The following is a 13188-nucleotide window of genomic DNA, read 5'->3' on the forward strand; positions in this document are numbered from 1 at the left end:
ACTTTGTGTACATCTCAAACCAGAGGTTACATTCCCTTCCACTTCTCCTTTATTTCAGATATCAGGTAAACACTAGGGCATGATCATCCATGCTATTCCAGGAAGTCCTTATTGTTTTCTAAAAAAATATGTTCATTTTCCATGAAAATCTTCCAACCGGGGGCAGGGGAGTTATGGCTTCAATCACAATCCTCTCTGAGGGAAGAAGTGTCAACTGGCAGTTTTTTGAGTTGTGAGACCTGTTTATTTATCTTGGTAATTACCCATAGTTGAAAGCCTATTTTTCAACCCCCCAAATTTTGTTGACTGGATAGCACATGAATTTTTAAAGACAAAAGGAGCTAAAGCAACAGAAATGGAGTGAATGAAGTTCTCTAGAATTAGCTTCTAAAAACAATCATATGACTTGGAGATCTCTATATTCTGTTGGCCCATGGAATAAAGGCCAAATCCTAGGCATAGTGTATGAGGCCCATTCTGACTTCGTTTTCTTTCATTCTTTAATTTTTACCCTGTCCCTGCTACACACCATAAGCTCTAACTCAGTACTTCTTAAGTGTGGTTTGAGGACTACTTGTGTCACCATTCTTTTAAAAAGATTTATTTATTTATTCACAAGAGACACAGAGAGGCAGACACATAGAGGCAGAGGGAGAAGCAGAACCCCTGCTGGGAGCCCAAAGTGGGATTCCAACCCAGGATCCTGGGATCATGACCTGAGCCAAAGGCAGATGCTCAACCACTGAGCTACCCAGGTGTCCCTACTTGTGTCACTATTAAAAATGCCCATCCGTGGGTACCATTCAGGCCTATGAAGTCAAAATCTTTGGGGCAGGACCCAGGAATTTGTATTTTAACAAGCACCCCAGAGATTCATAGATACACTAAAATTTGAGGGTCATTACTAGCTGTCTTGGTATCTTCAGCACATTTATAAGACTTTTCAAACAATGAAGCATATCAGAGGTTGTGCTAGAAAATATCACTACCATTATCTAAAATGAAGAAGGGGGAAGCCTGGGTGGCTCAGAGATTTAGCACCTTCAGCCTAGGGCATGATCCTGGAGTCCTGGGATCGAGTCCCACTTCAGGCTCCCTGCATGGAGCCTGCTTCTTCTCCCTCTGCCTGTGTCTCTGCCCCCCCCGCCCCCCGTGTGTCTCTCATGAATAAATAAAATAAAATCTTTAAAAAAAAATAAAGTGAAGAAGGAAGAATTCCTCTCAGAGGTGAGGATCTGTTCTTCATCTAGAAGACACTGTAAAAGTGTGGGAGGAAAGAAGAATATAATTTCATTGGCTTAGGATGGAAGAATAAAGCCTTAAAAACTGTCCCTTTGTGGAAGAATCCAAATCCTTTCCTGGTCTGTGTTCTTTTCTCATTTCTCAGTGTTTGTACCCCACCATGAACCCTGGCAGTCTGGAGTGCCCTCTGGACTAACAGCCTGCTGCATATGCTCTTCCCTCCCTGGACTGCAGGGCCCCGTTCTTCCCAGTTAAGACCCAATGCAATGTCACCTCCTGCCCTGATTTGAAGTCAGAGTCAATCACTTCACTCCTTGCACTCATGTCACTTTCTCATGTATTCTGGACGTAACTCAAATGTCCCTAACCTATAAGTACAAATGCAGTCATGCTAAGTGAGAATACCGACTTTATTAGATTGGTAAATTTGTTTTTTTTTTTTTTTTTTTTTTTGCCCTGGCAGCTCCAGGCAGGGCTGTCTGCATATGCGTTTAAAAATGAGTCCACACACCCTGGTGCAGCTGCTATTCAGCCACCGATTTCTCTCCATCTCCTCTTTCTCTCCACTTGAACTCACAGCTAACAGCTAAATCCCTTTGCACGGATCACCTGGACTCCAATCAGTTCGGCTGGCACCGACTCCGCGCGCTCAGTCTCTCTCTCTAGATCGATAAGCTTGGGCTTTGCCACGTGTGCATCTCCTCGCAGAGGCAGCGCTTTACACTCCAGAGGTGCTAAATGGCTTGGGAACACAATTTTGAAACTGACAATTGGATAAACAGCAGAATGAGCATCGGAGGAGGAAAGCCCCACGAGGGCTCAGCTGACCCTGGCTCCCAGTTTCCTGGCAGCCACAGCCTATAGGGGAACACCTGTTAGCCCGGATGCCCTTGTTTTCTTTGTCAGACAGAGAAAGTAGGGCTGCCAGATGCTTTCCACAAAACCCTGGATGCGCTCGGCAGATCCGACCCGCGAGCTCAAACACCGCCTCGCGAACCGGGGCGCCCAGCCGCCCTCCAGGGACGGCGCAGGAGGGAGGGGTCTGGGGGGGGCCGCCCGGTGGCCGCGGGACCTGGGCCCGAGGGTCCTGGCGACACGCGCGGCCCGAGGCTGTCAGCCCGCCTTGTCCTCGCTGCCCTCGCTCGGGGAGGACCGGGGGGGGGGGGGGGGTCCTCGGTGGCTTTCCCGTGCAGGCGGCGGGCGGCGCTCGCAGAGGGGAGCGGCGCGCAGACCCGGCCCCCGCCCCGCAGTCCCCTCCGGGCCCGCAGTCCCCTCCCCGCGACCTGTGGCGTGGGCCTCGGGCGGGGGCGGCGGCCGCAGCTGCGGCGGCGGCGGCCTCGGGGATTCCGGCGGGTCCCAGCCCGCGCTCCGAGGCCTCGCGGGGGGCGGGGTCTGCGGCGGGGGCGGGGCCTCCGGAGGGCGGGGCTTGGCGCCGCGCGGTGGGCGGGGCCTCCGGAGGGCGGGGCTTCGGCGCCGGGAGGTTGGCGGCGGCCGCGGCTGCGGCCGAGGGGAGGGGAGGAGGGAGGAGGGAGGAAGGAGGGGAGGGGAGGGGAGGGGGCGGCCGGCCGCGGGGAGGGAGTGAGTCACCTGACCGCTGCCCGCGCCGCCCGCCGGGCTCGCTCGCTGCCGTCAGTCGGGCCGCGCGGCGCCTCGGCTCTGGTGAGTGGCTCGGCGTCCGGCGCGCCCTTCCCGGGAGGGTCCAAGCGGGGTGCCCGCCGGTGAGGGGCCGCCCGCGGGCAGGTCCGGGGAGGCGGGCGGCGGCGGCGGCGGCGGCGGCGGCGGCGGCGGCGGCGGCGGCGGCGGCTCTTCCTGGAAGTGGCCTCGGCCGCCGGGAGGGGCGACCTGCCTGCACCGGTGCTCCGCGCGGGCCGGCGCTGTTGTTTACGGGCCCTCCCCGCCCCGGGTCGCCCCGGGTCGCCCCGGGTCGCCGCGGGTCCCAGTCCGGCCCTCGTAGCCGCGGCCCGCCCGGACTGTGACACATCAGCAGCGCCCGCGCGGCCGGCCCGGCTCGGTGTCGCCCTCCCGCCGCCTCCCGCCGCGTCCCGCGAGCTGCTTGCCTCGGGGCGGCCGGGCCGGGTGCCTGCTGCGCGGGGGGTCGCCTTGAGTGGCCGAGGGGGTGGCTGGAGCAAAAAACAAAAACAAAACAAAAACGAAAACAAACGAAAACACCCCCACCTTGCAGGGCTGGGTTCGCAGGGCCGGACGCCCCGGAGCTCCCTTTGTTGGGGCTGCGCCCACCCGCTGGAGCTCGGGCTCCCTCCGGCCGCCGGCGTGGGGGTGGGTGCGGGTTACCGAGGCGCCGGCTCTGCGCCCGCCGGGGGGGGGGGGGGGTGGGCAGGGCCGTCGCTCTCCGCTCCTTGCGCGGCGGCTTCGTGTCACCGAGTGGCTTTGCGCGGGGGCCTTTGTGCTCCGAGCCCTCCGCGTTCAACTTGGGCTGATGCAGGTATAGCGTAGTAGTAATTGTGAAAGACGCGTGCGGGGGGCGGGGGGGGGGAGATAAAACCAAAAAGCAGGCTGCTGTGTGATGCTTGAAGGAACAAAGGCTGTTTTCTGCAGGGATGCTCATCTGTTTGGAGACGTGAATCGGTGCTGGGACCGTGACCCGCGGAGGATGCCGCTGCCGGGCCCTTGTGCATGCACGTACTTTAAGGCTCCTGATGTCCGGAGGCTTTGCGTTTAGAGCAGTCCAGAGAGATCAGGGGCGGAATCCACCAGGCGTGTTGGTGACTGAGCACTTGAGCGCTTCACATGGTCAAGCAGAGAAATGGGAAGAGGTAGGCAGGCTGCTTCCTGGTCTTGGGTCGTGGTGCAGAAGGGCTGGGCTGGGCTGGGCTTGAAGGCACTTGCCACTTCTGTCTTTGGCTGAAGAAGCCTGGGGAAGAAAAGGGCTGTTCCTGAGTCAGCTTGGAGTGGGATGGCTTCGGTTCAGTGACAGCATCGCGTGGTGTGTTATTGTTGTCTAACGTGGCTGTGTCTAGTGGTTTACCATTGTGCAGTGTGTTGGTGGGATAACAAGGTAGGATGACTCCTTAAAAAAGTTAGGTTGCTGAGTCATTCACCCCAGCCTGAGAGGTAATTAAGAACAGCTGGTGCAGACACTCTCATCACATGCCTCCACCATAAAAGGCCAAGGAGTGCTCCAGAGGGGTTGTTTCAGAGGGCTGAAGGGGACCCAGCCAGGGGCGTCTGTTTTGATACAGGTAATGAGCGGGTGAAGTGCAGGAGCACTTCCTAAGGGAAGTGGCCAGGTGGTGTTTAAAGACAGATTGAGAATACATTTGTGCTGGAGAGAGCTGAAACTGAGGAAGACGTTTCCAGCTAGGAGTAACCTACCAGCAGGAGTGTCATAAAAAATAATTTACTGCCTTTACTGGACTTTTTTTTTTTTTTTTTTGTTTCCCTCTTGTGGTTTTGTTGTTATGTGGTTTATACGTTTCAAAAAGTGAACTTAATTTGTTCTTCATAAAAAGTTCTTTATGAGAGCACAGAAGGAGACTTCCTCTCGGTTTTCACGGCCCTTGGCTTTTTTGGTGCATACAGCCCTAGTTTCCAGCGGCGGAGACAAGGGTAAGGAGAACATGAGTGGAATTGGCAGGTGTCATTGGGTCAAGTCTAGAAAGAGCTGTCTAAGGGAAGGTAAACCGTATACGTGTCTCATTCTCTCAGTTACGGTGCTAGAGTGTCTTTACGTCTTAGGTCATTACTTCTTGCTTTAAAAAGGACCCAAGCTCACCAACCAGCCCCCATTGTTAACAAAGTTTGGGAAATGGGGTGTGGAGAATGGCCCTTACCTGTGGTCCAAAGAATGACTAATTCTTATTGATGGTAATTCACTTAAAACATTTTATAGAGGGAAAAATGGTTAATTTTATTGCTCTAAGTTTGGGACTATAGGAGATTAGAAATCATGAACTTTTTTTTATAGGTATTAGGTTCTCTGATATGGTGTGCCAGATGATTCATATGGAACAAAATATTAAAACTTTGATTTTTGAGATTTTAATTTTATGGCAAATAGGAAAACTTCAATATAAAGATTAATGGTAGTACATACACGTTATATAACGTGGGTACATGCTCCTCTTTTTCTGTTGGGAACATGAAGAATTTAACCACTGCCTGTAATATTCTTCCAGCATCTGGAGTATTTTTTCTTTTTTAAACTTCTGATTTCCTTTTAAGAGCTAGCATTCTTTCAAAATGTTGTTAATATTCATTTAATTTTTATTGCATACGTAGTCCTTTTTATGCTGTACTTTAAAGATTGGAAGCTTGAATGTAAATTTCTCATTACACTGTTGATATCAGGAACGGAAATCAAAAAAAAAAATACAGAATTGCCCATTACATATGATACCATGTATTTTGAATTTGGAGACAACCAAGATGGTTTGTTTAATGCGTATGATCTGAAGTATAATAATATGGAAAAGGGTGCAGTGGGAGCACTGGAAAATAATCTATACACTGGAGTATGACTTGTTTATAACAAATTCTTTTAAAAGTTATTCTCTTCTGTTACTCCTTGAAGTCATTTTTTGGGGCCAAGTTTACATCTGCTTTATTAAGGGTTAATAAGACTACATATTCAGCAAAGCACTTAGGAAGTGGAATTCCTCCCCTTAGGGGGATGTGTATATTCAGAAAATCAACGTCTAAGTATGCTGAGGAGGGATGGTTAGTATTTACCATTCAGTTAAATGTCATAGGCCATGTGCCTTCCACACTCCTGTACCGTGAGAAATGATGTTTAGAATAATGATTGTAAAGTTCTTTAAAATGACTAATTGTCAGAGATTCCATTCACAGTGCATATCTCTCCAAGACTTGTATTTTAGGAATCAGCTTCTTCCAATTTTCTGACTAATGTTCTGTTCATGGGAACATTGCTTTAACCCGAAAACTCGCATTTCCTGAGGGTTCTGTTAAATGGAGGGTGTACTTTATGTGGCGGAATAAATGATTTATAAAATGTTTGATTAAAAAAAAAATACCCAATGATAGCCCAAGGTATGGGTAAATTGAGCACTCTTTGCCAGAATCCAGGCCCCTTGAAGAGAGTAAACATTTCTGAACTGCAGGTAAAATAGATTTACACCACCATGAAACTTGGACTTCTGGCTTACTCGCTGGATAACATTAACAGAACTGAAGGTTTGGTGAGTGCAATGGACAGAGAGGCAGTAAGTGAAGTGGTTAAAACTGGGGGATCTGGGGCAGCCCCAGTGGCCCAGCGGTGGCCCAGTGGTTTAGTTCTGCCTTCGGCTGGGGTGTGATCCTGGAGAACCAGGATCAAGTCCCACGTCCAGCTCCCTGCATGGAGCCTGCTTCTCCCTCTGCCTGTGTCTCTGCCTCTCTCTCTCTCTCTCTCTCTCTCTGTCTGTCATAAATAAATAAATAAAATCTAAAAAAAAAAAAACAAAACAAAAAACTGGGGGATCTGAAGCCAGACTGTCTGTGGTCCAGTTCTGGCTCTCTTGCCTGTTTTACAGCCTTTAGCAAGTTACTTCACCTCCTTGTGCCTCTTTTTCATCTGTAAAAGGGGAGTGATGGTGATGGAATGTATATCATAGAGACAATTTGGACATTAAATGCACTAATATTTAAGTGTTGGCTCTATCTTAAACATTAATACATGTTAGGTATTACTATCTGTTCAAAATCAGGGAAGTGCTCCATTACACAGCCACATTTTGCAGCCTCTTTGTACTGAATTGCAACCATTGATCACAAGGGAGACTGGAGACAGTGTGCAGATGTGTGGCACATTGCTGTTACTGGAAAAACAACTCCAGTGAACATTCTGATGTTAGGTCAGTAGCGGCAACTCAAACATCCAACTTCTGAGGTCAAGGAACACAGGATATGGCTTTTTACTAAAAGGATCTAACCACCTCAACAAAGGCCGGGAGATGGTCATCACCAGTTAATTGGAATTGGCTTTTGAAGAAATAAATACTTCCCATTCTGCATCTAGTCCATTCTGTATGTGATAGTGGTCTGGCAGGTTTAGTAACCTGTTTATTGCTTCCTTCTGCATTAATATCAGGACAGACTAATTTCTTAGTTCTCCCATGCAGTGTTTGGGGAACATTTGGAATGTTAGATATACCTGCCAATTACTCCTGAGTATTGTGCTTTCTTTAAATGACATGCCTATGCCAAGATAGAAAAATTAGCCGTAATAAATAGTGGATATGTTTATCATATGGCTTCTTGCACCTGTAGGGCATTCAGAAAGGTTGTGTCAAACATTCTGACCATCCTTGAGAACATGAGTTTCTTTTAATTTATTTGTTTATGTATGTATGTAATCTCTACATCCAACATGGGGCTTGTATTCACGACTTGAGATCTAGAGTTGCATGCTCTTCCCACTGAGCCAGCCAAGCTCCCCAGAGTGTGAGTTTCTTTTTTATCTCTCTTTTCTTTTCTCTTTTTTCTTCTTTTTTCTTGCTTTTCTTTCTTCTCCCTTTCCCTTTCCCTTTCCCTTCCCTTCATTTGACAGAGAGCTCAAGCAGGGGGAGCAGCAGGCAGAGAAGAGGGAGAAGCAGAATCCCACTGAGCAGGGAGCCTGATATAGGGCTTGATCCCAGGACCCTGGGTTCATGACCTGAGTCCAAGGCAGACGCTTAACTGACTGAGCCACCCAGGTGCTCCAGACTGTGATTTTCTTGATGATGAAGATACACGTTTTGTGTTTTACCTCCCATGGGACATTGAGTGTGTCCTGGCTGTGTTTGTTCTGCAAACTTTTGCCATACTGGTGATATGGTATGGATTCATTTTAATTCTGTGATTTTCAAACTTGGGAATTTTTTAGAAGAGTGAAGGAGAGGACATTATGTGCTGTATCTCTCTTCAGTTATGTTAAATGTGTACCGGGGAGAAACTTCTGATCATTTAAAATTCTGCTTTCTGTTTTCGTTATTGGTATGAGTATTGAGGAAGCAGTTGGATTGAAGTCATTCTTTTAGCTCATCTCTTAAGAGAAAATTGTCTTGTGACAAAAATTTTTCACCTGTAATTTATTTAGGATTGAGTTGAGCAAAATGTAATTTGGATTGGCCAGATGTTAGACCTCTCATGTATCTAATACTTCTCCTTCTCTAGAACAGATCCTTTGTTGAATTTAGGATTAGGGACAGTTTAGAGAATATTAATAGGGTAATAAAAATTACTCCAAAGCAAACATAAGGAAGAAACAGTAGTTGCCAGGATCTTGGTTGTTAATGACTATTGTAGGAGCACAGTGGGCATGCTGTGAAGTTGGCAAGGCTGCTGGTCCCTTTCTCAGTATTGGCACAGTTTTGAAAACGTTACCTTAATGCATTTGAACCTGTGTGTAAATCATGTTCTTGTAAAAATAAATTTAAATCATTTCTTAATGCCTTAGGAAACTCATTCAAAAGAATACTTTTGTTATAAAGTTGTTATTCCCAGGTCTATCTGATAAAGTTATCTCACTTTTTTTGTTGTTATTTTTTAGATTGGCTTAGAGTCACAATGGACAGTTGTACTCTATTTCCCCACCCCCATTAAAGTGGAATTACACTAAAAAGTGTATGTCGTGAAGTCATTTTTCAACCCCTTTGTAGCCTGGACATTGATAATATCCTACTTGCATGGTAATAGACTAAATAGTGTGGTGAGGGTAATAATGTTTTGCCCCTCTCTCCTGTCTTTATGCCTTATTCCTCATTTAAAGTGTACCAGCATCTTTTGGAAGTCAGCTAAGTCAGTGAAGGAAATGATCCATCAGAGAGTTTATTATAAAATATGTCTATAAAAGATTTATTAGCCTTTGAATAAATTTATGAGGTTATAGTTATTAGGTTGTCATTTTGGAGTAAGTGGTTTTCAGTAAGATCAGTAATTTCATTAGTGTGTATTTGCACTTAAATGTTGTTTTTCAGAAATGTAAAGTGGTTATCAAATCTTGGCCCAAGACACTTTTCATTTTCAAAGAACCTAACGTTTCCTTATTTACTCTGTTTTTCTGAGGCGTATTCCCAGCATGGCTCAGGGTTCTCCTACAGATAGGATTTATCACTTAATTAGAAGGAGTAGAAAAATACCCATTGGCTCTTTTAATCATTTTTTTCCACATTAGTAAAAGACTTTTGAAGTAGAAAAGTATTTTGCCCAGCTGAATAGGGTTACATGTTTTCATTCTGAGCCGTTATCCCGAGAAATCAGAGGAAATGATAGATAGGGATGAGTCTGTAGCCACTATAACTTGGCCTACTTAATGGTCTCTCTGTGGGTAAAGGATGGTCATAAGTCCTTTTCAAACTCTCAGATACATTTCTTGGGGTTCTTAAAAAAATGTGTTTTGCTTCTCCTGGCATGTCTATTGTCACTGGCCTGGTTTGTTGTCTATTCCAGACCTCAGGAGGGCCGGGACACCTTTCCGGAGCAGGTTGGTGGCATTGCACAGCAGTGGCAGAGGAGCTCAGAGACTAGGTTCCCTGCCTTTGCTTCTCAGGCCCTGGCCCTGCCCCTCCACGGAGTTAACTATGAGCAGCTATCTTATCTCTGAAGAGTAAAGAATAATTGTGTTTTTAAGTTTCAAGGCACTTTGGTCTCTTATCTTCCCTTGCATGCTGTTCCTCTCCCCAAACTTAAACACAAACACACAATCAGCTTTTGGTGTGTATAGATAGTAGGGTTGGTAAACTCATTTCATCATCTGTGGTATGCCTTTGTTAGGTATTGGGTTTACATTTGACTTATGAAAGAAATATTTATGCCTTTGTATGCCAGGAACTTTTGTAGATATTGGGAATATAAAACTTTTTAGAAGTTACTAAGAGACAAACCATTACTATAGCATGTGTTACTTGCTGTAACAGCAACATGTGAAATGTCCCTGGGAACCATAGAATATAAGAAACCTAAGTTTTAAGAAATCAGGAAAGCCTTAGTGAAGTCAATGATGAATGCATAGTTGAGCAGAGGAAACAGCGTGTTTTGACATTTCTTTGGAGAAGTTTAGCATGGAAGAACAGTAGAGAAGAGGGATTTTAGTAGGGGGAAGTTGGGTCAGGAAGGGTGTGTGTGTATGTACGTATATAACAAAATTATGTCAGTGGGAAAAGGTTGAAGAAGCAGGATGTGTCTTTCTTTTGTTCTTGGCTGGTTCCTCTTATGGTTACAAGATGGCTGCTGTGAGCTCAAGTGTCAGGAGTCAGTGACTAAGTTTCTTGGGAGAGGACTATTTATTTTCCCCTTAGGATGTTTCTTAGTAAGTAAAACCTTTCCCCAAAGCATCATAATAGATGCCATCCTGACCCTCTTCTCTCTGTTCCTGGGCCAATATTTTACATAAGTCCATACCTAAATGAGTCAATATCAAGGGAAATGAGACCACTGTGATTAGCTGATGGATCATCATTCATCTTCAGTTGGGACCAGGATCTGCTTCCCCAGAAACACATGGCCTTAGGTAGAGAGTAGATTTGTGAACACAATCAGGGTATGATTAGAAAATGAGGGAGTGAATGGTGTTGGGTGGTCAGCAGTACCGCCCTTGCCTATTATTTACACCATCACTACACACAGACATATACTTCTAAGTAGAAAAAGAAAGTGTGGTTTTCTTTGGGAATTTTAGGTGACTGCCCCCCCCCATCTTATTATATTTCCTGCCATGATCAAGTCTTACTTTAACAGTCAGATTAGATACATGTTTTATTTAAAAATATTTTAAAATTGAAAATGCCTGTTCTGTCCCCCCCCCCCCCCCCCCCCCCCAAAAAACCCTATGGAAGGAGTGTATTTCTCTCAGTACTCTAAACAGGTCAAAAGTTCTATGTCCTTTCTTAATATTTTCAGGGTAAGGAAAATGTATAATTATATTTTGTAGCTTCTGATTATATCTATACCAAGAGAATCCCCCTTTCTCTCTTAATCTGCAGGGCACGCGCACCTGTGATATCTGTGGCTCTCCTGAGTGGTGAGACTGGGTTGGCTGGAATAGAGTGCTTGATTCATTGACTTGGATGGGCAAGATTCTTTGGAACTCAAAGTCTTGAGTTACAGATACAAACAGGAGCGTCGCACTCTCTCTACACACACATTCCCATAGTGGGAGGAAAAGTGGTCCTGTGGTCAGTTTATTTGTTATTCTTTTCGGACTTCAAGAATAATGCCACTTTAAATTTATATAGCATTCTTCTTACATTTCCAAACTTTTTAGAGTACTTTGATAATACTAAAGGAGTTTTATTCTTGTCATTCTTGTTCCTTCTTTTCAGTGCCAGGTTTTGGTGCCATGTATGCTTGTGAAAAGTAAACAAATGATATAAGTACATAAACAGTGTTGTAAATTCACAAAGTAGAAATTAATTGCTAATAGGTTTTCCTATTTGATAATAACAAGGAGGCCGTGATATAGATGGTTAAGGTAGGGTTTTGAAATGGTATTAATTTTTTTAATAGAATTTAGGAAGCCTATACTGCCAAAATAATTGTCTCAGGTAAAAAGCAATAGTATTTATCTACTCAGTGATCCTTGAATAATATTTGCACTGAGAAATATTTCAGCTTTTTTTTTTACAAGCCTCATATTTACCTATTTAGCAAAATCTTGTAATTATTGTATTTGGGAAAGTGGCTATGAGGGCTTAGGTGGAAAGTCTGCGGCTTGGAAATCCCTATTTAGAGATGGTGATTTTGACCTCCAAGTTAACTTAATAAAATGACAAGAAAGAGATTTAAACATTTTAGTTTTAGCTATGTATATTATGTATATTGAGATACTGCAGCACTACGGTGACTCTCAGGGGTTAGGGGATCAGGTTATTTTTAAATAAAGCATTTCAATTTCATACCTCTACTTAATTTAAAAAATTTCAGATCTGTGATTCATTCAGTATTCTAATTATTCGCCTATAATTGCTGCCTTATTTAATTAAAATTATTACACAACTTTTTAAATCTTTTTTTTTTTTTAACTCAAATTTATTATGAGTTGGAGCAAGATGATATATAAGGAGGGCTTGGGAATTTGAAGGCACTTTTTCTTCATTGTTGTTTGTCTCCTGCCTCTCCCCCTTCCAATTACTTTGCATACTATATGTGTTAACTCTTAGATCTGTAAGGTTTTTAAAAATTTTTTAATTTATTTTTAAAAAGATTTTATTTATTTATTCATGAGAGACACAGAGAGAGAGAGAGGCAGAGACATAGGCAGAGGGAGAAGCAGGCTCCCTGCAGGGAGCCGGATGTGGGACTCGACCCCCGGGATCCTGGGATCATGCCCTGGGTCAAAGGCAGGGGCTCACCTGCTGAGCCACCCAGACATCCCTATATCTATAGTTTTGTTATAGTTTGATGTAGTTTTAGGACTTTCACTTCCTCTAGGCAATCAGAAATAAATAATTTGGATCATGATTATACTTTTTATAGTTTGAAAACAAAATGACATAGGAAGAATTTATAATATTTAATTTGAATATAGGACATGAACATTTTAATACCCTGTATTGAAAGTAGCTTTTAGTGAAATGTCTCCTAGTATTCTGTTTTTAAATTTTCTTTTTATTTTTCTTAAATTTTCCGTATATAGAGTATAACTACAGATTTTGACTTAAGTTCAGCATAGTTTAATGTTAAATTCATTTTAATGATATATGAGATTGTTTATGTAATCCAAGAAATGTTAATCAGAAATTAATCAATCAGATATTGAGTAATAAAGGGAAATTTGCAATTCCTTGAATGTCCTTTAACAGACAAGGTACTTGAGACATTTCTCTCTGTGCCTAATTCTTCCATCCCTCTTTCACCTGCCCTGCCATCCTCCTCACCCAAGAAAACCTGCACATATGTGCCTCTTAGGTCATGTGTGTGAATTAAATCGTACTCTTTGGATTTGGGGCAGAAGACCTCTTCAACCTTTAAGTTACTAAACCCCTCAGGGTTTCAGTTTCTGCATCTATA

General features: G+C 44.5%; 2 protein-coding genes across 6 annotated transcripts in view; one reads left to right on the forward strand and one right to left on the reverse strand.

Moving 5' to 3' along the window:
* Positions 1-1821: 1821 nt before the first annotated feature.
* On the reverse strand, positions 1822-3808 carry LOC125754105 (basic proline-rich protein-like). The gene is made up of 3 exons (XM_049104524.1): positions 3085-3808; positions 2115-2739; positions 1822-1984 (listed from the first exon to the last, which is right to left on the reverse strand). The coding sequence occupies exons 1-3, from the start codon at positions 3806-3808 to the stop codon at positions 1822-1824; spliced, it is 1512 nt and encodes a 503-aa protein (XP_048960481.1).
* BACH1 (BTB domain and CNC homolog 1) overlaps positions 2750-13188 on the forward strand; it is a 43333-nt gene continuing 32894 nt past the window's right edge. For 2 of the 5 annotated variants that reach the window (XM_049104527.1, XM_035709414.2), the window contains exons 1-2: positions 3337-3519; positions 3799-4016. The gene's annotated coding sequence lies outside the window, so the exon portion shown is untranslated. Of the gene's footprint in view, positions 2902-3336; positions 3520-3798; positions 4017-4226; positions 4443-13188 lie in introns of those variants that run through there. The other 3 variants (XM_025449703.3, XM_025449704.3, XM_025449707.3) reach the window with 3 other exon arrangements.

Source organism: Canis lupus, chromosome 31, assembly GCF_003254725.2.
Source record: "Canis lupus dingo isolate Sandy chromosome 31, ASM325472v2, whole genome shotgun sequence".
In the NCBI taxonomy this organism is placed as follows: domain Eukaryota; kingdom Metazoa; phylum Chordata; class Mammalia; order Carnivora; family Canidae; genus Canis; species Canis lupus.

Bases quoted from the DNA above. Each gene is read 5' to 3' on its own strand.
- LOC125754105 (XM_049104524.1), bottom strand. From the start codon at position 3,808: ATGAGCATCCCTGCAGAAAACAGCCTTTGTTCCTTCAAGCATCACACA. The intron at 2,740-3,084 runs GTCGCCCCTCCC...CCTCGGCCGCAG, and splicing joins CGGAGCACCGGTGCAGGCAG to CCGCGGCCGCCGCCAACCTC. The intron at 1,985-2,114 runs GTGTTCCCCTAT...TGTGTTCCCAAG, and splicing joins AAGGGCATCCGGGCTAACAG to CCATTTAGCACCTCTGGAGT.